The 24,807-nt window shown below is 41.3% G+C and overlaps 4 protein-coding genes across 4 annotated transcripts in view; 3 read left to right on the top strand and 1 right to left on the bottom strand.

Annotated features, from left to right (window-relative positions):
• The window catches only part of LOC134855279 (protein NATD1-like), an 82,073-nt gene extending 77,363 nt beyond the window's left edge, over positions 1-4,710 (bottom strand). The window contains exon 1 of the mRNA XM_063871762.1: positions 4,701-4,710. The gene's annotated coding sequence lies outside the window, so the exon portion shown is untranslated. The remainder of the gene's footprint in view (positions 1-4,700) is intronic.
• Positions 4,711-13,232: 8,522 nt separating this feature from the next.
• LOC134855271 (uncharacterized) lies at positions 13,233-15,433 on the top strand. Its single transcript, XM_063871751.1, has one exon. It carries the CDS (start codon positions 13,280-13,282, stop codon positions 14,864-14,866), a length of 1,587 nt encoding a protein of 528 aa, XP_063727821.1. The 5' UTR covers positions 13,233-13,279; the 3' UTR covers positions 14,867-15,433.
• A 126-nt stretch (positions 15,434-15,559) lies between these two features.
• LOC134855264 (nucleoporin p58/p45-like) lies at positions 15,560-17,133 on the top strand. The gene has a single exon (XM_063871738.1). It carries the CDS (start codon positions 15,562-15,564, stop codon positions 17,041-17,043), a length of 1,482 nt encoding a protein of 493 aa, XP_063727808.1. The 5' UTR covers positions 15,560-15,561; the 3' UTR covers positions 17,044-17,133.
• A 393-nt stretch (positions 17,134-17,526) lies between these two features.
• On the top strand, positions 17,527-18,085 carry LOC134855255 (small ribosomal subunit protein uS17-like). Its single transcript, XM_063871724.1, has one exon. It carries the CDS (start codon positions 17,563-17,565, stop codon positions 18,043-18,045), a length of 483 nt encoding a protein of 160 aa, XP_063727794.1. The 5' UTR covers positions 17,527-17,562; the 3' UTR covers positions 18,046-18,085.
• Positions 18,086-24,807: the final 6,722 nt, after the last annotated feature.

The following is a 24,807-nucleotide window of genomic DNA, read 5'->3' as shown; positions in this document are numbered from 1 at the left end:
CCAATCAAATCTGTGAAGTATCCTTTGTTGTACTTTGTCTATCCCCTGGTGACCCATCTGGTCGTGTGATCTGAAAAGCACCTCTGTCTGGTACAATTGTGGTAGTATGATGAGGTTGTGTTTGTGTAATATCTTTTCCTCATCTCTCCTCTTGCACGCTACCACTCCATCAGCTGTGTGATAAAGTAAGTCTTTCTTTTCTTTGTAGAACTGGCTCAAGATCTTGTAGCTGTCTTCCTCAAGTTCCCCCTTCTCCTTGACCCCCGACTGGATCCATTTGGAGAGGTTACTTGTCATTTTGTCATTCTTCTGGGCTCTTATTAGGTCTGACAGCCTATATCTTGCCTTGACATGCTCCTTTAGCGCCATGATCTGTCCATTCATCTCACCAGGGTTGTGGATGTCATCACTCAGTTTCACGCATATCATCCTTTTCACGATTTTCATATCATCTTCTGGCACCAGATTAGTTCGTGTTCTCCCTCCTCTCTATCTCACTCTGTTCGAGATCCGTTTCTACTTCTGGCGTCGAGTAATCATCCTGCAGATAATGACCACCATCGTCAATGACCTGCCATTCCTCTCCGGCTTCCAGTTCGCCTGCCTTCAGTAATTCCTCGCCCAAATTGTCTGGCTGTATCTTATCGATCAAGAAGTCATCCCCGTACCTGTTGTACCTCATGCCTGTGCGTTTACGATTGCCAGTCCTGGTTTCCGGTGGTGTTGTTCGATCCGGTTCCATCCATTTAGGCACCTCGTCTTGCTCCGGGTCGTTCCAGTCTTCTTCTACAAATGATCCTGCATCAGACTCCACTCCTATCTTTTCATTGTCGTCCAAACTCAAGTTCTCGTTACCATCATTTTTCTCTCTAGTGCCTTTCTCATTCACTTCACACGCTGGCTCTACCACCAGGTACTCAAGACCCTCCATGTCCTTCGGTATGCACCAATCCTCTGGGGACGGGACGTGAGGCTTCAGATTTTCATAATGTGCCGCTCGCCCAGTACTCAAGCGATAGAACCGTCCTTGTTGATGAACCTCCGTTATCATGAATGGTCCCCTCCACTTCTTGAGTAGTTTCTTTGTTCCCTTGGGCGGTATGACATTTTGGAAGACCCACACGTATTGGCCCACTTCATATGGCTTTGCTCGTAATATTTTTTCGTCGTATTTCCTGCGTCATTTGCGCTTGCGCCGTGTTCCTCCTGCATAGCTCGTTCAACTCCTGTTGTCTTTTGATCGCTTCTTTCACGTATGCCTGAGGCGACGTCCTTTTCCCTTCGTATTCCGGGTAAAAGAATGTCAGAGGCATTGCTCTCTCCCTGCCCGTCAACATCATGAAAGGACTGATGCCCGTAGTTGAGTGCTGTGTACTGTTGTAGGCTCCTACTACCTGTGGCAGGTATTTGTCCCAGTCCGTCATGTATCTTGAGCAGTACACCCTTAACATGTTGACCAGTGTCCTGTTTTGTCTCTCTACCAACCCATTGGTCTGCGGATGATAGGTCGTCGAGTGTGCTTGAGCAATGTGCGATCTCTTCATCAATTCTTTTGTCAAGTCCCCCACAAAAGCTTTGCCGTTGTCCGACTGGAAAGTCATTGGACAACCATACCGCGATATCCAATGCGTTATCAGATGATCACATGTCTCTTCGGCCGAGGCTGTCTGGCACGGAACCGCTTCCGCCAACTTTGTGAAGTGATCTATTATAACCAGTATCTGGTTGTATCCCGACTCTGTCATGCAGATTTTTTGATGGTCTATCTGCACCACTTCATTGAACTCCGAGCTCTCAACGGACTTGAGGGGAAACTTCATCTTCCTTGGGTCTTTTACCTGGAGACATGCCAGGCAGGCATTTACCCATCTCTCGCAAGCTTTTCTCATTCCTGGCCAATCAAATCTGTGAAGTATCCTTTGTTGTACTTTGTCTATCCCCTGGTGACCCATCTGGTCGTGTGATCTGAAAAGCACCTCTGTCTGGTACAATTGTGGTAGTATGATGAGGTTGTGTTTGTGTAATATCTTTTCCTCATCTCTCCTCTTGCACGCTACCACTCCATCAGCTGTGTGATAAAGTAAGTCTTTCTTTTCTTTGTAGAACTGGCTCAAGATCTTGTAGCTGTCTTCCTCAAGTTCCCCCTTCTCCTTGACCCCCGACTGGATCCATTTGGAGAGGTTACTTGTCATCTTGTCATTCTTCTGGGCTCTTATTAGGTCTGACAGCCTATATCTTGCCTTGACATGCTCCTTTAGCGCCATGATCTGTCCATTCATCTCACCAGGGTTGTGGATGTCATCACTCAGTTTCACGCATATCATCCTTTTCACGATTTTCATATCATCTTCTGGCACCAGATTCGTTCTGATGTTTGAGTTGCGTGATAGTTCCCTGAATGGTTTCCTTGCGACCGCAATTTTCTCAAGTTCCTCACCACCTCGCATCTCCTGTATGTCCATGTTGTATGTTCCTGAAGATGGATCCGTCTGTAACTCCCTGTCGTGGTGCCTTGTCTTCTCTTCCGCCAGTATCATGCACAGACTGTCCTGGTTTTCGCTGCTCTCATCCGAGTCTTCATCCCATCCTTCACGCTCCCCGGACAATTTTCCTTCTCCGGTTCCTTCTTCCGTGAACTTGGAACACTCCCCGGACTCTTGACCTAGTCCCAGGTGTTCAGTATCTTCCTTGAACTTCACTTTCTTTTTCCTAACCCTGGTCTGCTCCAGAATGTCTTCGGGGATTTTGTCAACTAGTGACCGCACGACATCTTTGCTGTCAGTGACGCTTCCTCTTGATGAGTCAGTATCGTTCACTGTCTCTTTTCTCCGAAGTATAGTGAATTCCGGTTTCTCTGTACCCTTCTCCTGGATCACTGGCTTATCATCTGATAGTTTCTCGAGCAACCTCATTAAGTCATCATCTATCTGTGCAGTTCCTGCTTCCACCTGGTTAAGATCATAGCCTTTTGCCTTGAGCGTCTCCCTCACGATCTTCGACTTGAGTATAATCTCAATCGGAATCCTCTTGCTCTTCCTCAAGATGGTCTTCTCTGGAGGCTCTTTAGGCAATTCAGGATGATCTTCTATCGGTTTGCCTGACTTGTCCAGCCATCTCGTGAGTGGAAGACTGTCGTACGTTTCCTTGTCCATGAATGAGAAGCCATCTTTGATTTCAGGTCTGTCTGCTTCTCTTTGCTCTTGTCTCTCATAGAACTCCGTCTTCTTACTCAAGCTGTCGGCATTCTGATGTTTATCTCGCGTTCTATGCTCAATTATCATGTTGTATCCGTCCAGGCGAACTATCCACCTCCCAATGTAACTTTGGTCCATTGAGTACGTTTTCAGCCAGCTCAGTGCTCTGTTGTCGACTCGCAACTTGAATGGCTCACTGCCCAGGTATGCCCTGTATTTCTCGACAAAGGTAACCAACGCGAACATCTCAGCTTTCGGTGCTCCGTACTTCATTTCCGTGTCACTCAGGACTTTGCTCCCGTACGCTATTGGTCTCAAGACTGTCTTCCCATTCCATTCTTGTTCTTGGTGGAGAATCCCAGAAATCGCGACCACCGACGCATCCGTGTCCAGCACGTACATCCCTTTCTCAGTCGGCATACCCAGTACTGGTGCCTCACATAGCTCTTTCTTTATCCTCTGGAATGACTCTTCTGCTGCGTTGTTCCACGTGAACTTCTTGCCCTTGTGTCTCATTAATTGTTGCATCGGGTATACCTTGTCTGCATAGCCTTTGATGAACTCTCTATAATAGTTAGCGAAACCCAGGAAGCTCATCAACTGGTGCTCTGTCTTCGGTGATTTCCAGGTCAGGACTGCTTCCACGGCGTCCGTATCAGGTCTGATGCCGTGCTTGTCTACCATCCTGCCCAAGTATTTTATTGAGTCCTTGAGTATCTCGCACTTTGATGGTTTACACTTTAGCCCCGACCTCTTACCACGTCGCTATTACCACGTCATCCACGTAGCACATTACCAGGTTGCCATACTTCTTCGTTACGCCTATCAGCGCGTGTGCCATCAACCGCTGAAACGTGGCTGTGGCATTGCAAAGTCCAAACGGCATCCGTTTCCATTGAAACAGACCCAACTCGCAGGCAAACCCTGTCTTGTCCCTGTCCTGCTTCCTTAGTGGTACTTGCCAAAAGGCCGAGCCTAAATCAAGAGTCGTAAAAAATTTTGCATCACCTAACTTCGAGAGGCTCTCATCAATCCTAGGTATGGGATAGGCATCCTTCACCGTGACGGAGTTCAGGTATCGAAAGTCACAACAAAACCTCAACTGGTCGCCTTTCTTTTTGGCCATCACTACTCCACACGCCCACGGTGACTTGGATGGTTCTATCATGTCATACTCTAGTAACGTCTCGATCTCTTTTCTACACGCGTCCGATTTGTGTGGGGTCATGCGCCTCGCCCCCTCCCTGTGTGGTACCGCGTTTTCCTCAAGTTCTATTTCAGGCTCAACGAAATTACAACACCCGATATCCGCCTTATGCCTCGAAAAAACTTCCTCGTTCCGCTCTAGTACGTCCTTGATGGCTTCGAGCTGTTCATCTTTCAGTTTGCCCCTCAAATGTTCAATCTCCGGCAGGACCGGTCTTTCATTTTGCATTTCATCTAGTGTGGGTCGCTCTGGAAAGTTCGAACAGCTCGAAAGACCATCATCCGTTTCTGACTTAAGTGATTTAATAAGACCTGAAGAATCTTTTATTTTCTGCAATCGTCTCAAGATACAAATTTTGTCCCTGTGATTGGGACAATCAACAACTTCATTTTGTTTTGAGTTCTCAATTGTTTCATATCGAATTTTAACCGGTAAAGCATATCCCAGTTTCCTCCCTCTCTGTATCGTGATCGGTATATCAAGGGTATTCAACAAGACACTGACGCAGAGGCCGCTCTTCGTTATCGAAAATGATCTTCCTAAAACAGCAGCACTTTGACTATTAGGATTCGGAACTATGCACACTTGCTTGTTGTCACTTAGTTCATTGTAATTTTTCATCCTCAAACTTACGATTGCCGCTTCATTAGCTTTTAGCCTCACCCTCCTACTCAAGAATACCGGTGCTTTGTTTTCATTTGCCATTATTAAATTTACCGGTTTGATTGCGTACCTCCTATCCGGGTTCCGTATCCTGAACATTGCGTTATTTAGATCAATCGTTACGTCGAAATTCCTGATGAAGTCTCTGCCCAAAATGAATTGGTCAGATTCATCTAGGTTTTCTACCACGATAAAGCTCATCCACAGGTTACGTTCCCCCAAATTGAGGGCTATTATCGGCGTCCTGCCCAGCACCCGTAGGGCCCCTTTGTTTGCAGCTGACAGCCGTATTCTCGAGTCTATCAAGTCACCTTTGTCAAAGCCCATCTTCTCCCAAGTTTCGATTGGTATAACGCTCAAGACTGCTCCCGTGTCAAGCAACCCACGCAACTGAGTCTTTTTGCCACTTATATCCAGCACGTGCCCTGTCACATCTGCCTCCGTCCCGATGTGCATTGCATCTTCCTCAAGCATGGCGCAGTGTCCAATCGATCTCACTTTCAATTCTTCTTTCCCTACGTAGATTTGTCCAATTAGGTCTTCGTCACATGTTATCATCGTCTTGGTATAGATGTTAATCCCATCTATATTTAGCATCACCTCGTGTGGACCGTAAGCTTCAGTATATCTGCTATCAACACGTACCGACTTGCTGCCCCCTCTCATGAGTAGTGCTCTCAGTGCTCTAGAAGTCGTTTGTGGGCTTATACCACTCAAATAGTCTGCATACACGTCAATGTGCATTATCGTCTGGTCGCTCGGCTCGCTCAAGTTTCTGGTTACCTCGTGGCCGCCCACTGTGATTATCGACATTATCCTTGCCCCGATTTTCGATATGCCAAAAGGTTTACCTGTCACCATTTTCACAGTATTGCAATTCCCGGTCTTTGTTGAGCCTGGTACAGCCTCTGGTATTTGTTTCGATCCAGTTAATGCTTCGTTAAAATTCTGTCTTTCTATCTCCAGCTTTAGTCGTTGCTCTATTTCTTTCGCAGCCAGATCCTGTTTCACTTTGGCAATTGCTTCCGTCGCCGCTTTCTCATAATTTATCTCTAGAGACTTCCCTGCCGCGGATTCTATGGCATCATTAACATGTGATACAGCCTTCACTGTCTTCGTCGGCAATTCCGTGCTTGGTGCTCCTAAGTTCCTCGATTCAAATTCGTTTTGCCTGTTCCGCTGATTCTGCACCGCCGCTAATGCCAACTTATGTTTAGGGTGACTCTGGTCCTTGACCGCTTCCCAGAACAAGGGACAATCCATTCGGAAGTGCCCCTCCTGGTTACAGAAGAAGCATCTTGCGCCTATCTTGATGATTAAGCCACTATAGTACTCGTGTTCCTCCATCTGGCTCATGTCCTCCTCATCTGGTGCATATCCTAGACTCTTCATGCCTTGTTTGTATGTTGTGCAGTCAGCCACGTGGTGATCCGCCGATCCGCAGTTCGCGCATGATCTGCGCTTGTCCATGTCATCTCTAGGTTTGTACCATGACGACCTCTGCGGTTGACTTCCCCCTTGCGTGTTCCTGTTTTCTGAATACGAGTATTTCTTGGGTTTCATCAGCATGTATTCCCTTGATTTCTGTCTCATTTCTTCTGGGGTTGGTGCGCTGTCTTTCGACAATGTATAGTATGTTGCTAACATTGTCCTTAAGTCGTCACTTTTTACCCCATCAATGAACTTCGAGGCAATGCTAAAGTTTCTTCTGTTTGTCGACTCCTCTGGGTCACTCCTTCTTCTCAAGCTCTCGAGATCATCTAGGAACCGATCTATTGACTCGTCGTCCCTCTGCCTTCTCTTTTCAAATCGCATCATCGCTTGGTGACCCTTCATGCCTGACCCGAATCGATTCAGCAATATCTCGAAGATCTTGTCCGCGGTATCGCGTTCTTCTTCTTTCTTCGCCACCACGCATTTTAATGCTGTGCCTTCTAAATTGCTGAGTATGGCTGTGCATGCTTGTCTTTCATCGTTCAAGTTGTCTTGCTCTAGATGTAATCTCATCACTTCCACCCACGTGTCAATGCATCCATCTGAGTCGTCTTTGAATTCTTTTGGCTTCTTGAATGTTTTTCTTGATTTCCCATCTCTCCTATCGCTCGAGTTAGTGTTCCTCGTGGCGAAGGCCTCTAGAGTCCTGTTCATCATCTCCCAAGTGTTTGCCCATGTCATAGCATCCGGACCTGCGTTGTTGTTAGCTGTTGAGTCCCCCGGACCAGTCGTTGTACTTGACATTCCATTCTTCATGATTGTTTTAGCAGCTGTTGGTGCTATGCTCACCGTATCCCGGGTTAAGGGCAACGGTGTCGATTGCCGTTTGTTCCTTTGTGGTTCCACAAAGTCAACTCTGGTGCCTTGCGTGCGATCCGCTGCCGGTCTTTCTTGTGAGGTAGAATTACTCAAGATTGCATCCAATTTCGCCTGTATTGCACACGAACTCTCGGCCTGATTTTTGCTCATTGTGTCCATTCTCTTTTCCAGGCTACCTAATTGGCTGTTGACATCATCATATCGGTTTTTTAACTGTTGCAAATCTTTTTTGATGTTCTTATCTCGTTCTTCATTGGTGGTTTCTACATTATCTGACATCTCCTTGAGTCTCTCTTCTGTTGCCTTGGCCAGGTTAAAATAACTATCCAGATACTCGTTTTTGTTGTATCTTAATTCTTTTCTTATCACTTCTCTGTCCTCTTCGCTGTGCTTCAGCTTTTTGTCGATCTGATTCAGTTTCGCCATCAAGTCACCTAGCTCAAGAGTAGCCTCTTCATGGTCAGCCGTCGGTCTTTCTTCGGCCGTCGCTCCTGCTCTAGTTTGTTCCTCTCTCGGATTGGCTTCTGTCGTCTTCGTGCTTACTGTTCCAAATGTTCGTGCTCTTTCAGCTTTTGGTTCTTCAGTCACGTTCTCTTTCGTTTTTATTCCGACCATCATCGCCAACCTTTCTGTAAAAGATGTCTTTTTTACTTGAGAGTCTTCTTTCACCGTTTCTTCGGTGTTGCCTATTGCATCTTCCACGTTGTCTATTGGTGAGAATTCTATGGGTTTCGAGTTTAGTTCTTCTGCATTGGGCATTGGAGTTGACTCCGTCGCTATTTTCCTTGTTTCATCAACACTTTGATCAGGTGTCTCTAGATCAATCTCGATGGTGGGTTCTACTCGTTCCCCTTCCATGCCCTCTCTTGCTCTCTCCGTTGTACTCCTTGTGCTGACCATGTTAACTGAAAAGTTCTTCTTTGTTATCTTTGGGCCCATTGATGTTGTTTTGCGTAGCGACGAATTATACTTTGCTTCGGTAGGTCTTTTTTCAGCTACCGGTACCCTGCTCCGCCTCATTATTTCTATTTACATTTGTTCTTATTTACAATTTTACTATATACACAATCCTATTCTAAGAATAAAATCTTTCGAGAAAAAAAAAATTCTTAAAAAAATATACAACGTGGTGAAAACCTTGTTTCAGTTCTCTTTATTAACTTTTCGAGAAACTTTCCTTATTTGTGGTCTCAACCGTACCTGGTTCCAATTAGTCTTGTTCTATCTTAATTCTGTCTTAAAACACTTCTTGTAATTTTACTTCAATTTTTATACTGTCCCAAGACTTCCAATTGCCGTCCCTACTCTTCTTTGTACCGTCCCAGGCTTCTTTCTCCTGTCCCAAGACTGTTCGGTACCGTCCCAGTACTTTCCGGCAGTGTCCCAAGACTCTTGTTCAAGACTACTGTCCCAAGGCCAGTGTCCCAAGACTACTGTCCCAAGACTAGTGTCCCAAGACTAGTGTCCCAAGACTACTGTCCCAAGACTAGTGTCCCATGACTAGTGTCCCAAGACTACTGTCCCAAGACTAGTGTCCCAAGACTACTGTCCCAAGACTACTGTCCCAAGACTAGTGTCCCAAGACTACTGTCCCAAGACTCCCGTCCCAAGACCCTGTCCCAAGACCCTTTTCCCAAGACCCTTGTCCCAAGACCCCGTCCCAAGACCCTGTCCCAAGACCCTGTCCCAAGACCCTTGTCCCAAGACCTTGTCCCAAGACCTTGTCCCAAGACCCCGTCCCAAGACCTTGTCCCAAGACCTTGTCCCAAGACCCTGTCCCAAGACCTTGTCCCAAGACCCTGTCCCAAGACCCTGTCCCAAGACCCTTGTCCCAAGACCTTGTCCCAAGACCCCGTCCCAAGACCTTGTCCCAAGACCCTGTCCCAAGACCTTGTCCCAAGACCCTGTCCCAAGACCCTGTTCCAAGACCCTTGTCCCAAGACCTTGTCCCAAGACCTTGTCCCAAGACCCTGTCCCAAGACTGCTCTCTCCTAAGACTTCTTCGGCACTGTCCCAAGACTGTTGACAAGTGTCTGGGTGGTGGGACTTCTTTCCTCTTCGTTATGGGGACTTATTGATTCGCCGTACCTTGTACCACCACTCAAGCTCTAGTAAAATTTTCCCAAAATCCTCTCTTAAAAGCCAAATGCTGGCCCCCCTTTTTTATTTCTCTTTTTGGCTACCTCTATTTCAATGTTCCAAGTAACTTGAGACCAAAACCTGTGCGCAGGTATCTTGTGATCACCTGTTCGTACAAAATTTTAACACAAATCCTCACCAAAATGCAACAAAAATCTAAGCAAGAAAAAGTAATAAAAACAGAAAGATGAGCCCACCTAAAATTCAAAGGTGACAAATGTCTACCTTCTATCGAAAAAAAAATGTCTGGTACCTAATTGCCACGCGTTTCCTTCCCCCCTGCTAGCGATCTTATGGGGTATTACAAAAACTGTCTATGTCACTTCCCCCCTACCAATCCGACCGGGGTACCTTCCTTAACTCGAGTTCAAATTTCGATATCCACCTAATATTACCAACGCGTGTTAATGTCTGATGTAACTAAGTCAACGATGTCGACTAATTAGTTACTCTAATTTCCCTCCTTTTTACAATTTACAACCGCCAACCTCTAACTTAACCAGCCCCCCTTCTAACCTCCCCCCTTTTTAGCCCCCCTTCTTAAGCCTAAAATTACCTTAAGCGCCGGGTGCTAAACCTCTCAAGAGAAAACCGTAGACCTGTCTCCAGGCCTGCTCAAGTAAAAACGTTCCTCAAAACCGGGGGATGTCGCTTATCCTATTTTACACTTATCTCCTATAATGTAATGTGGATTTTAACGATACCCGTTCTGCCCAAATTGAGAACTCGAGAATTGCCAAATCCTTCTTGGCTGCTTTCCCACTCGACTGGTCACCTGTTCCAGTCCAGTCTCCTATTGGTTCAGCTCAAGTGTCCCTGAACCACCTTCCCACTCGGCTGGTCACCTCTTCCAGTCAAGTCTCCTATTGGTTCAGCTCAAGTGTCCCTGAACCACTTTCCCACTCGGCTGTTCACCTCTTCCAGTGAAGTCTCCTATTGGTCCAGCTAAGTTCCAAGCTATCTGAAAACCCTTGACAACGCCCCACACTCGGGCACTTTATTCAGTTTACTGGTTTAAATTGCTAGGTTGATCGAAACGATCGAACTTGTAAAACAGTATGGGTATACTATTTAATTAATATAAAGGTTTGATCCAACTAATCTGGTGTCAAAGTCACTGTCTTTTTTCGTTTTATGGTTTTTGTTCCTTTTTCTATTCTTTTTTGGTTTTTGTTTTGCTTTTTATCTTTTTGCTCGTGTTTTTGTCCCCCTAGTTGCCCCCCTTACTCGGTTAGCTAAGCCTCGTTTGGAGAGCGTACCAAGAAATTTTCTCGAGTTTTCTTAAAAAGCTATCACGGTACAACCGGAAGGCTTACACCTTCCCCGCTGAACCGTACCACCGGTACTCTAGAATGGGCATGTAGCCAAGAGCTGTGTCAAGTGGGTTCGACTCCGTAGTCATGATGTCGCAAAAACACCCAGGAGCGCCATAAAAACACTATGTAACAGTCGCCTACTTCGGTCACATATGAGCTTAAAGAAAAATAGGCCCTATAACCATTGGCTCAAGAGTCAGGGACACTATCTCTTGTGTTTTTCTACCTCGAACGGTCGGAACCAATTCGGTTCACTTGCGACATGAGACTAAAAACCAGTAACCACTACCAAAATATGTAACATTCGTCTACTGCAGTCACACATGAGGCTTAAGAAAAATAGGCCCTATAACCACTGGCTCAAGGGTCAGGGACACCATCTCTTGTGTTTTTCTACCTCAAGAACGGTCGGAGCCAGTTCGGTTCGTTTGTGACATGAGACTACGACCCGTTACAGCTCAAAGGCTACTACTAAAATATCCCCCCACTCTAGAATTAGAAACGTCCCCATACTTAGGTCTCTAGATACCCAAAATACATGAACGCCGTTAAAAACCGGGTTGGAACAAACCGTTAAGTTACTTTTTATTAGACAGTGTAACTTTGATCCATTTCAGATGGATCAACCTAAAACTCGCCTTACCTCAACATAACAATTATAAAACACACTCTAGAAATTTAAATTAGTACTCACATTGTAGCACACTCAAGAAGGGGAAGTACTTCAGTCGGTAATTAACTCAAGAATTAAATAATGTAACTAAATGAGTTTTAATGTTTATCAGTTTCAATAACGAGGACAAGTCTTAACTCTAGGATATAGTTTCTCGTGAACCAATGGGACACTCAAGTTGTCCACCTTTCCGTCGAAGGTTCACTCTGGTCCAGCTCAAATAATCGTTCTCTCGGGAATACTCTGTCTTCTATTTCAGATGGGACAGCTCTACTCTTGTTCACTATGATGGAAATTGCGAATAGCAATTTCCTACCGATTTCTCTTGCAACTTTCCCGCGTTTTTCACTCGAACGTTCTGACTTCTCTTTTCTGATTTTCAGTTATCGCGAGAAAATCGTGCATGACAGGTTCCATTCGAAATTGTGAAAAATTAAATTTCACTCCAAAATCAAGTGTTTTTTGCTTCTCTCAAGGTCAAACTTCCGAATATGACCGACTGGCACAATACCCCCCCCCCCCACTCTAGAAAATAAGAACGTCCCCATACTCAATTCTCAAAATACCCAAAATACGCGAACGCCGTTAAAAACAGGGTCGGAACAATCCGTACAGTTTCTTTTATTAGACAGTGGAACTTTGATCCATTTCAGATGGATCAACCTAAAACTCTCCTTACCTCACCATAACAATCATAAAATACACTCAAGAAAATTAAATTGGGTACTCACATACCAGCACACTCCAGAATCAGAGGTAACTAAATTAGTAAGCAACTTGAGAATAATTGGGGAATTAAGTTTGATTCATTAAGTTCTAATCGAACAAGTTTTATCTCGAGAATGGAGTTTTGGTTCTGGACCATTGGGACACCTCGGCTGTCCACTTTTCCACCGAAGGTTCACTTTGGTCCAACTGAATTTCGATGTTCTTTGTTTTCTGTATCAAGATAGGACAGCTCTACTCTCGTATTATTTAGATATCGGAAATTGCGAATAGCAATTTCCCGCTGCTTAAATTGACCACTTTCCCGCGATTGTAATGTGGTCGTTCTGATCTTGTATTTTTGAGATTTTCAGTTTTCGCGAGAAAGTTGGTCATGACAGGCTCAATTCGAATTTTTGAAAAATTAAATTTTATCCCAAAATTACGTAGTTCGTATTCCTCAAGGTCAAACTTCCAAATATGACCGACTGGCACAGAAGCTCCAAATGTTTTAAATTGCTTTGTGCTTACGGAATAGTAGGTTGTGGCGGGGGGGGGGGGGGTAGCGGAATTTTTTCCGCTCAAAACGTTTTATAGCTTAAGCTTAGTTTTGATTGTTTTTTCGCCTTAACTTTCGTCTACCCAAATTTTGTCTTCTCAGCATCCAATTCAGTTCAGTTGTTTTTCTGATCTTTTAGGCGTTTTTTCGCCTCCCTCGATCAGCTCATAATGTACTCCTTTCGCTTAATTCGTCTCAAATTTATTAATTCCGCTTTTCTTTCAATATTTGTCCAGGTTGTATCCGCTTAATTAACTTTGTTCTTCATGCCGTTTTACCACTGGCAGTTGTAATTTTACTTAAATTTTCCCGTATTGCAGGCAAACGTTATAAATACTAAGTCTTCTTGTTATTATTTGCTTATTCTATTCAGCTTGCGTCCTTTTTTTGGTCTAGCTGGCGTGCCTTTTTGTTGAATCACAAGTGGTGCGAAGCTCCGTTTCGCCTCTGTGTATATTTTTGAAGTGATCCGTAAAGAAACTTTGTATTTTAGTGTCTAGTTGATATATTATGGACAGTCTTTTCGCTCTTGAAACAGAAGTTCTGCAAAAATCTCACGCTGCAAAGCAACAGCGAAACGGCGTTTCTGGGCTCAAGTTTAAGAACCAGGAAAATATTTCAGTTAGCAGCAAATCGGCCTCCACTACAAGAGTGATGCAAACTGTAGATGATAGCTCTGATTTGAAGAAAAGCAGGGCAATGCTGGAAGCCAAAACTATGTTCTACGAAAAAATGCAGAATTCGAAAGGAATTGGAAGTGATGGGTCCAAGAGGTATCTAGTGGACTTTGAAAGTAAAATATTGGAAGATACTACCAAGGTTGAACAGCTGAAACAGAAAGGAGAAATTGTGTGCGAAGAACTTGAAGAAGTATTTGCTCCAGTGCATTATCAGCATCTGCGCGAAGACGAAGCTCGCGAGCTCGGGGTGGGGTATTTCGAGTTTTCGCTTGACGAGGATACTAGACAAAATCAACTGGATATGTTGAAAGAGCTGCACAAAGAAACAAAAGGCAAACAGAAAACAAAGGAGCAGGAAGCAAAGCGGAGGCAAATTGCTATTCAAGAACGATTAAACAAAATCAGAGCTAAAAAGAATTTGCCTCTGGTGGAACCCAATTGTTCAACCGAAGATAGAGCTGATAATGATAAAGATTATGACAATAAAGAGTCCGTTTCAGAGCTGCATCAGAATCGAGCTGAACATAAAGCAAATGCTTTGAACCATAACAGAGAATGGGACAGTAAAAAAAGAACACTAGCAGAAGTAATTGACGCTAAAATCAAGAAAGCAAAAGAAGAGAGGGACCCAGATTTTGCACCCCCGCAAATTTATCAAGAGTCGACTTCCTACAGTTCAACTTCGAGTTATTCAAATTCAATTAGAAACATTCCTGGAACAGGAAGCTTTGTTTCTTCAACAGGAAATGCGATGAAGTCTATAGAGTCAATGTACGACAATGGACCAAAGAATTTGAAGTCTGGTTTGTGTTTGCCGCGAGAAGGACAGATTGCTGGACTTGTCATCGGCGATTCTATTCAAAAACGGGTCATATCTGAGAACATCAGCAACTATGTGTTTGTGCGAGGATTTGGCGGAGCCAAGGCAAAAGACATTTGCGAAAGATTGTCTTTTACACCGGTTAGAAAAATTAAGCACGTCATTTTCACAATAGGATTGAATGATGCTCTAGCTTGCAGCCACGATGATCTGGAGTTCCGAGTCTACTTCAAGAAGAGCATAGATTTAGTTCATCAAAAGTTCAATCCGGATGTGCTTCAAATAGGAACAATTACACCAACCAGAGGAGACTTAAGTCACGTTAATTCTTATATAGATAGAATTAATGCCCTCATAAAAGAGCTGTTTAATGAGCTTTCGTTTCAAGACACGAATATGCAACTTCTGGATGTCCATGCAGCATTTCAATTAGCAATATCGCCGATATGTCAAGACGGCGTGCATCCGTCAACAGAAGGTGTAATGGTTTTAGTACAGTGCTACCGCCAGCAGTTTGAAGCGTCCGGAATCGAAATTAACTGGGATCAAGAAGTAACTGTCCGGCAACCGCCTGAAAAGGAAAAGAGAAAATTATAAGAACATTTTTTCTCTAAAATTTTATATATCCACTATTGTAGTATAGACTAAATGTTACGATTTCTGTTTACTCAACCAACGCTTGTTGAAATACCAGTCTAATTTTTTCAACCAAAGTCACACATCGGTACACAGATTTCGTCCCAAAGTATTTTTGCGATTTTCATATCAGCGTGAGTTGTAAGTTATGAGGACCAAATCATTGCTTCCTAGTTAAGTAGTTTGGCACGTGAAAGTATGAGTAATTTCCAGAGTAGAAATTGCTAGATGTCATTTTTTGAAGTTTTTTCGCATAATAAGTGGTACGTTGAATTATATCCCCTAATATGCGAAGTAATTTTTTATTGCTTTATTATTGCGAGCACGACACGAGGTGACTGGAAGGAGCTATGACTGAGAATAGGTTTTTCCTGATATTAAGTTCTTCAAATAAAGACGGTCTATGTGATACTAGGTACTCAAGTTTTATAGGTATTTTTTTTTCTTATCTTAAGAGCTTCCCTCTTAACTTGTGTTGCGATGTTCAGTTTCGCCTCGTGTTTATTGAAACATCTTACAAATATTTAGTCTCATTGTTCTTAAGTTTAGTCTTAATAAAAGTAAATTTAATAATTTTCCAGCAATTTTATTTCAGTGATTCTGTGGTCCTTTATAGTTTAACAAACCATGACCAAAGTTTTCTTTTTCAGACAACGATGTTTTCTTTTGGAGCCAAATCAACAGCGTCTGGAACAACAAGCACTGGTGGTCTCTTTAGTAGTCTCTCAAAACCGCAGACATCAACTCCAGCTTTTTCCTTTAACCCAACTAGTACAGCAGGAGCTTCACAACCTGCAACTGGGTTGAATCTAAACTTCGGCTCAACGACAGGCACATCAACAGCAGGAGGTCTGTTTTCGTCACAACCAGCGTCTGGCTCTACTGGAAATACAAGTCTCTTTGGAGCTGCGAACCCTGCTAAGTCATCGGCTCCGTCTTTATTCGGTGGCTTGACAAGTACGAGCACATCCACTGCTGGAGGACTTTTTGGAGCCAAGCCCGGGACCTCGGGTGGTCTATTTGGATCTTCTTTAGCTACTCAGCCTGTGACAGCGTCGACGCTTTCACAGTTTAAAGGATTAGGAGGAACTGATTCTTTGACTACCGTTTCAAGCACAACCGGTCAAAGTGGTATAGCAAATGCAAATCAGAGCCAGCAACCGAAATTAGCAAAAGAGGCGGCTGTACCTCCCGAGCTTCTGCAGCATGTGGAGGCGTTGAAGAAACACATAGAAGAAGAGAAAAAATACCGCGATGAAATTGGGAAAAACTCCAGTGCGAAGCCTCTATTTGAGATACAAAGTGAAATTTCAAGCCTGAGGAATGAAACAGTTATGGCGTTCAGCATTGTTCAGCGCTCTTTGAATTACGCCAACAGTATAAAAGAAGAATTCAACAGGGAGCTCAAAAATTTCGAAATGATTTCACGCGTTCGAGAAACGCCCATCACACTGCAAGATGTCCACCATAATCCAATTGCATACTTTCAGCAAAAGACGGATTTCTTTTTCAATCAGATGGTCAATTTGTCAGACCAGTTGCATCTTGTTGAAAAATTTTTCACGGAAAGACACGGCGCCGTTACTACCGAAGAATTTGTTGCTGGCTTACACCAAATTAACGAAGTATTCATTGGCCTGGTTGGAAAGTTCCAAGTTATGCAAGAAAAAGTGTCTCAATTAAAGACAGAGTATTTGCATTACAGAAAAGTGACTCATAGAGACTCAACTGATGTTTTTAAACAATTGCAGAAAGAGTCTGTGCATTTAAATCTATCTGCTCTTTCACCGACAAAGTATCCCGACGTTAAAAGTTTAGAAAAAGGCGGCGACGTTTCATATAGCGGAAAGACAAACGTGTCGTGTACCGTTGGTCCGAACTGCTTCACAGCTGCATGCTCAACCAATACAAACGCTGTGATAGGAAAACCAGGTCTTTTCGCAGGCGCCAATGTATCGAGCAGCGGTATTGGTGCTTTGAACTCAACTGGATTTTCAACGTCACTTTTTGGAACTCCAAGTCAATCGACAACAGGTGGACTTTTTGGAGCTCAACCTTCATTAGGAGTGACCTTTGGATCGCCTGCTACTACTAGCCCTTCCTCAAAACCTGGAACTAAACGAAATAAGAGCAAATGAGTGCCATAAATTATTTGAAGAATTGTTTTTGTTTGTCTAGATGAGTGTAATGATACTTTAAAGTTAAATTTGATCCATTGATTTGTAAAATCTCTTTAGTTCTAAAACTTTAGTATATTCCTTTAGAATTTGGTATAAATGGTTTTTGGCCATGTGACCCTGATCAAATTTAATCAAATTTCCTTCATTAATATGAAATAAGTTTTGAAAAGGTAATATGTGAGACTAGGGGGTGGACCTTGTATTTTCACGAGTAGGGGAGGGGGAGGGGGCGAATTTTCAACTAAGTTGAAAAACTTGGCTGTTTTTTTTTTTAAATCGAAATCATAAAATTTTATTTAAAGCCTATTTTACCAAAATTTTCTGCACCGCCTAAATTGCCGTTTGTGATGAGTTTTTGGAAGGTTTTAGGCGCTTTTGGAAATATTATAGGACTGATCGACCAAAATTGGATGCCATAAAATAGTAGCTAAGAGGACCAATTTTTCAGAGGAGTTGTGATTACTTTAGTCCATCAACATGTCTGAACTCGAATCAATGGTACAAGTTGAAAAGGCTTTCCAAAAGCAGAAGTCCTACACCGTGTCTAAGGAGATGGTGGTCAAGGGAACACACAAGAGGAAGCGCTGGTTCAAGGACATCGGCCTGGGATTCAAGACCCCCAAAGAGGCTATCCGAGGTCAATATATCGACAAGAAGTGTCCATTCACTGGACAAGTGAGCATCAGAGGCCGAATTTTGAAAGGAACTGTGAAGAAGATGAAGATGCACCGAACTATTGTGATCCGACGTGATTATTTGCACTGGGTGAGGAAATACAACAGGTACGAGCGAAGACACAAGAACATCTCCGCTCACTGCTCTCCCTGCTTCCGAGATGTGGAGATGGGCGACAACGTGACAGTAGGCGAATGTAGACCCCTCTCCAAAACTGTCCGATTCAACGTGATCAAGGTCACCAAGCCAGGAGGCAGTGGCAAGAAAGTGTTCTCCAAGTTCTAAATTTCGAGTCAGTTTATGAATTGAAGTTTTGAGAGCCTCTCTTAAACTTTTTTTTGAGTGAGATGGTTCTACAAGAAGAAAAGTTTATTTCTCACTTTTTTGAACAGCTCTTTGTAACTGATCGAGAAGTTCACCTCAGACTTAGGTTTGCATTCACAACGTACACGAGAAGAGGGAGTTGTAACGGATCTCGTAATCAGTTGCGTAGAGCGCAAATATTGAAAACAATGAATTTCAACTCTCGGACCGGAACAAAATTCTTATTTTTTCTGTGTAATTCTAATTCTGCTCTCCCAAGGTGAAGGTTAATAGTCTCTTACAGGTTCATTGATGCTTATTCTTGATTAATATGAATAATTGGGGGCTTAATATTTCAGGGCAATTTATTGGCAAAAAGCTGCTTTATCACAATTTAAAGAGTCGATGAACGCAGTGAAGACTCTTATATTAGGTCGTGATGATTTTTTCGGGAAAAATCTTTAAATTGTCTACGCGTAAATTTGATTTTTCGCGGTTTACTTTCAATTTTTTTCCAAGTTCAGTTCATTCCTTTGTTGAAAGTAAAGCAATTTTCACTATCAATCTGCAAAAGGTCACGAAATTGGGACCAAGCTCTAATTTTGGACGTGGGTTTTATTTTATGAGCTTGCGATTGCGGGCGGTCGACTTTTTTACCCGTAAACAACTTTGATCTTATGACCCATATGGACTCATCTCCTGGCGATACTTTGGATCATAGTGAATTCAAGTTTCTTTGCATCTCCGGCACACTGCGTCTCATAGTAGATTCAAGTTTCTTTGCGTCTCCGGCACACTTCTTTGCGTCTCCGGCCTAATTTTTGGCTGCTCATGTTATGTCGGCTTAGTTGTCACATCTTAGAATCGTTTTTTTTGCATTACGCTATTTTCATTGTACTTGCTCTTGGTGTTTTTTTTTTTTAAATACTCTTGCAATTTTATTACCTTGACCTCATACTTTTTTGTTGCGCTTAAGAATTTTGTTCGGCCCATTTATTTCAGCGTATCTTTTATCGACATGTTTATTTTAAAGCAAGGGTGTTGCAACCGGATTTTAGACTTTTTTCCACGTGCATAACCTTGGTCACAGAATGGTAAATATTTAGAAAGACTTTTGAAATGGTAAATTTACAAGTATGCAGCGTTTTTGATTTGCCTGTATAGGGCTTGCATTGCAGCGGGTTGATGCAAATCGTTTTGACTTGTTTTGCTGAAAATATTTAAGTGTCGGCTTTAATTCTTTCGACTTATTTGCCTTATGTTTTCTTAAATTTGTTTCCAGTCGTTTTTTTGTTTTAATTTAAATTTGATAAGGTATGTTTGAGTTTGATATAAATTCTCCATTGAAAAATGTTTTAAAATTGAAAAACGTTTTAAAAAACATTATTTTTAAATTTATGATAAAGTTTGTTCGAATATTTTCCTCAATACTTCTTGATCGGCCTGCTGTTCTTATCATTTTTTCCGGCTAAGGTAATCAAAGTCGCAATTTTTATTCGCAATTTTTCAGCGTAATTTTTAATCAATTTTTTCGTCAATTGATTTTTATTTGGTTTTATGTGCTTCCTAGCCTCTCTATTTTTGTAGAACGATAAATTCTCTAAGCGAGAGACTCGGTTTTAGGAGGCCTTAAATGCTATCAGATCACAAACTACCTTTAAATCGTTTTAATCATGTTTTGCTCGTAATTTTCAGATTTTTTTTTTAAATAAAAAATTTGGTTGGTTTGCGCTTCTTGTTTCTAATACTTTAAATGTTTTTCTGTCTGTATAGTAGTTTTTTCATTTGAAATTCAAGTTTAGGCGGGATAATGTGATTTATTTATTTCGTTTTGTATACCTACTTGATAATAAGGAAAAAAAACTGAAATGGACGAGAGTTTTTTCGCCAGCATGTTTCTTTTGGATGTTTTTGTCGTCTTAGTCTGTTTGGACTTAGTTCAGAGCAGCTTTTCATTCTAATTCCTCATGATGTCTGAGAATTCTTGCGTGCTAAATGATTCAAATTAATGGTACATCGATTTTTTGACAAAATCAAGAGTTTCAACATTTTCTGGTTTTTTATTTTCAACATTTTCTGTTAAACCATTTACCCCCCCCCCCCCACCCCACCCCACCCCCCGTAATGACCAATTGAGCAATCTCCCCCCCCCCCCCCCCGCCGTAATGATCAATTGAGCTATCTCTCCCCCCAGCAAAACGGTAAAACGCTACAAAACGACGTCAGCAAACGCAATCCATTGACCGAGTAAAGTTTAATTTATATGAGTTTAGAGAAAAATTTGAAAAAGAAAAAAATCGAATTTTTTTTCTTAACTTTTTTTGCGCAAATTTTTGTTTGTGCGACCATGGCCTCATCGAGCAAAGCGACTTACCAGGGCTGGTGCTCTAGCCTTATATCTGAATATCAAAAACTGTTTTCCGCAGGGCATTAAAATTGCTTTTTTCCCTTAAGGACAGAAAAAAGGCGTTTTATGCGACCCAAGTCGCCTTAGTTTTATTAATTCTTTTTTCACCCTGAATGTAATTTTTGAGCCTTGATATTGTAAATTTTGGCGTTCCACTATAGTTGAAGAAACTGATTTATGATTTGATATCATTCAAACATTTTTGAAGTGGTTATAAACATGTCTCAAGTACCTATAAAACTATCTCCCCACCCCCCCCACCCACGCGAGAATGGGGGGGGGGGTTGCTCAATTGATCCGATTTGCGTAATGACATTATGAGGCGGTTGTTCTTGTAATTTGACAAATGCTGTGAAGAATGTCATCGAAGAAATAGACATCTAGTAATAGCAACAGACTGTCTGTTGGACTCCATATGCATGTTAAACTGTGACTGTGACAGTACATGGTCTTTGCCATTGTCCATTATGCGTGCATGCCTCATTGTTTGTAGTATGCTTCCCACCTGCTGTAGTAATTTATCCCGAGAAGGTTTTGGTCTATTTAAATTTTTAAATGAATATGCTGCGCCAAGTGTGAAAATCGTGAATGCGCAGGGAAATTGTATGGGAATTATACACCGATGTAATGCATTTGTCACTTTTTCTATTTTAAACAAATATGTGTTGGAGGTTTTGCGTTAGCCGTCAATTTCGGATAATAAAAATGCCAGCGTCAGCGTTGCAACAAAAAGTAGCCAAGCTTCCCGTAACAGCTTTGCTTTTCTGGAATACAGAGAACATTTCCAATTTATGAACTGGCAGGTGAGTTCGATTTATATACTTCTCTACGTAGTATAATATAGTTAAGTTCTACAAATACCACGTAGCTAAAATAGATCTAAGTCACCATGCAAATGACTGCGCTATGAGTTTTAACTCCGTGATCCTAGTTTTCACATCCTAGTTTTCACAAGAACCAAACTTTTGCTGCTAAATTGAGTTTGTAAAGAAGAAAATTTGTTTGATTTTCGAAGCAAGAGATATCCGCATATTCTAAGTCACCTGCAAAAGTGTTTTATGGAGCTTTCGGACTATACGAGCAGTTGTTCTTGCTTTGGAAACTGACTTAAGAAACTTCACCAATCAGTATTGACGTAAAGAGTTTCCTATTTCGTAAAATGGTTTAACATTTCTGGGCTTGTAACTTTAAACCGTATAAAAATTGCTATCGTTTTTTATGTTTTTTTTTGCCAAAGCATTTTTTGCGGTCATGCAAGCATTTTTTTATAAATAATGGTGTTTTCAGCAATAATCAAAGACCTTTGACCAAAAAGTTTTTAGAAATTGTGACACGTTTTCCGACACAACCTTTTGGATTTGTTTTTCAGAATTTGAACCATGACAAATAGGTCTTAATATGATACCAAACTTGACTTCCCACCTAAAAGTATTTTCAAGGTGTAATAAACTGCGACGGAAATTTTTTTGAAAAGGTATCTTCTAAGAAGGGGGCTTGGGTAATCGAAATTTCAGCGTGTCGTAAATAATGTCAAATATCGATACCATTTTCAGTGTTACTTATCAAAGTATTACTATGCTTGCGATTAGCTAGCGTTATCAATTTGACATATAGACGTTTTTTTTACTGGTAAACAACTTGTCTAACAGAACTATTGAATCATTTCAAATGTTCAATTTTGCAAACTCAAAAACTTTTCCGTTTGAAAAAATAATTGTCGGACTATCGTTTGTCTGCTTATCTGTTTGCCTGATTAGTTGACACATCGCGGAATTTTTAAAGCAATTTGAACTATAATTAAGTATTTTGATTTGTTCCTGGAATTGTAAATTTAACATCCCTGGTTTTGTATAATTTCCTCTCGCTTTTTTACGCCTAGGTTTATACGACTAGATTGGTTTTGAATTGATTATATCGGCTTAGTTGCCCAGCTTTTTTTGTTTGCCTAGGATTTTTCAGCTTAAATACTGCTCAATAATTTCTTTCGAATGCTTATTTTACGCTAAAGATTCTGTTTCTCGGCATGTTTTTTTTCAATTCAAGGTTTTGTCGATGACTTCTATTACATACATTTAGAACTTTTTAATTGACTTAGTTGTTTCAGTTACATTTTCTGTCAGCTAGCTTGGAATGTGGCATTGCAAGTAGTCTAATCGAAAATTCGGTTCATTTTTTGAAAATTATCAAAAATGCGCTTTCATTTTAGTGCTGATTGGTCAATTCTAATAAAAACAAACAAGAAAATCCTCTCATATAATTTCACAATGCGAGGGTACTTGTAGGTGAAATTATACGCGTAGACCTGAAGTTGTTTGTAGGGAGCAGTGAAATAGAGTTCAAAAAGACTGTGACTGATGTTAGGCTCTAAGTGCACAGGAATTTGAAGTGGGATGAACACAAAGAGAAACAAATTGTGCTCTTTCGATTGTTCATTTGGGTATCCAGCTTAGTTTCCCCATGTCTGCTGGCTTCGTAAGTTAGAACAGCTTAATTATCAGGACTTAGGTGGTCATATGGATGGTTAGTTTTTTGCACTCTCTTAGATTAAACACGATTATCTTGCAGGTGGTCATATGGATGGTTACTTTTTTGTATCACTTAGATTATTCGAATATGATGCCAATTTCTTACCAACTCATCGAGAGAGATGTACGTTTTTTAGCACCATCATATTAGGCAAATTGCATTCATTTTGACGATTGTTCTGTCCTTCGGACGTCGAAGAGGAGTCTTCGTAGCACCCAGATTCTCCAACTGAAGCGTCTGTATGTGCACAAGCAGTGGACAAAGTCGTCTTTTTTCTTCAGAGTTGTTGATTGTGTCAACGATTTTGTCCAACTATTCATCATCAACATTATAGACCCGCCATTAAACTTTAGCGTTTAAAACGAACCTTGCTTCAGGAGTACTCGTGAACCGTTTACAACCTGCACAAAACTTGTTCATGGTACTTGAAGTACCGATGCTGCCCATGTGTTTGCTAAACTAATTTAATAAATATCTGAATTTTTTTTCCAATTTCACTGACTTTTTATTCGTTTTTTTCTTGTTCATGAGTTTTTAACTCTCATTTGAGTAATTCAAGTCTTTTACTACTACAAATCTTGAGGGTGCTTCGTTTTTTTTGCTCCGACCATTTCAAAAATGGGGTGAACTTGGTATTCGGGCGTTTTAGTTTTTTTTCTTCTTTTTTCGAAGCAAAATGAATAACAATAAATAATCATAGGACAGTGTTGACTGATATATCATATTAAAGCCCTTTCAGTCGTAATTTGGTTGACTTTTAAAAGTTTCCACAAATTTTTCCCAATGAGGAGAAAAACCGGTTAGAATTTTTAGATTTTTCGTCTTATTTCGAGCGAAAAAAGCGAGCGAGCAGGGTTACAGCAGCTTAGTTATGCCTAATTTAAGCTCTAAAGTTTTAGTTTAAGCTAGTAAAATAAGTGTTTAGAGATTTTTAGCTCCATTTTGTGAGCCAAAAACTTCAAAAATTTTCAGAAGTTTTCTGCAAAAAAAAGTTGAAAAAAAAAGCTTTGAATTTTTATTTTTTTTTGTCTAATTTGCCTATTTTACTATGATTGTCGAATCTGCCTAACTTATAGTAAAACTTTTATCACACCACGCAGAAAAAATTTTAAAAAAATTGTTCTTCAAAGAAAAACCACTAAGAAAAAAAATGTTCTTCAAAGACTATGATCGGAACATTCTGTGCTACTTGCACAGTAGCCGGCTATCCTTGTTTTTGTTTTTGGCCTAGGTTGTATGAACCGCCCTCATCTATTCTTTAAGGCTATGATATAACAAGTTTGAATCGAAGCAACGCTAAGAACACAATTTTTGTATCAAGTTAACTTCCTCGTAAAGTTACATGTTGACTGTTGGTGTTAAGTTGGAACTTTCAATCAATCAATCGAGCATATAACGCGAAACGCTAAGAATTTTTAAAGCAAATCAAATAGTGGAATGAAGGATGTTAACTACTTGATCCTGGTTTTGTTTTAAGTGAAGCCTTCAAAAAGTGCTCAGAGACGCTGTTTTCATCTAGAAAAAAATTGGCTGCGGTAAATATTTTTTCTTGACAAAATCTGATCAGATTAGTTTTCGGTAGGGGACAAAATTTTGAATTAACTGACCCATAAACCCGTCGATTTCTTACCCACGAGAAGGTTTTGCACATGCCTGTTTCTTTTCATGCTGCGAAAACGTTGAAACTTTGTTAAATTTTTGTTGTATTCAATTTTTATTTTGGGTAAAAAAGGCACAATCTTTGTTAAGTTTCGAGTAAGTTTACGTTCGGGTTTGTTAAACGCAATCTTTCCAAGCAAAAGTGAAATAAC

The sequence above is a fragment of the Symsagittifera roscoffensis genome, chromosome 1 (genome assembly GCF_963678635.1).
Source record: "Symsagittifera roscoffensis chromosome 1, txSymRosc1.1, whole genome shotgun sequence".
Taxonomy (NCBI): Eukaryota; Metazoa; Xenacoelomorpha; order Acoela; family Convolutidae; genus Symsagittifera; species Symsagittifera roscoffensis.
This window is presented reverse-complemented; position numbering and strand designations above follow the sequence as displayed.

Bases quoted from the DNA above. Each gene is read 5' to 3' on its own strand.
- LOC134855271 (XM_063871751.1), top strand. From the start codon at position 13,280: ATGGACAGTCTTTTCGCTCTTGAAACAGAAGTTCTGCAAAAATCTCAC.
- LOC134855264 (XM_063871738.1), top strand. From the start codon at position 15,562: ATGTTTTCTTTTGGAGCCAAATCAACAGCGTCTGGAACAACAAGCACT.
- LOC134855255 (XM_063871724.1), top strand. From the start codon at position 17,563: ATGTCTGAACTCGAATCAATGGTACAAGTTGAAAAGGCTTTCCAAAAG.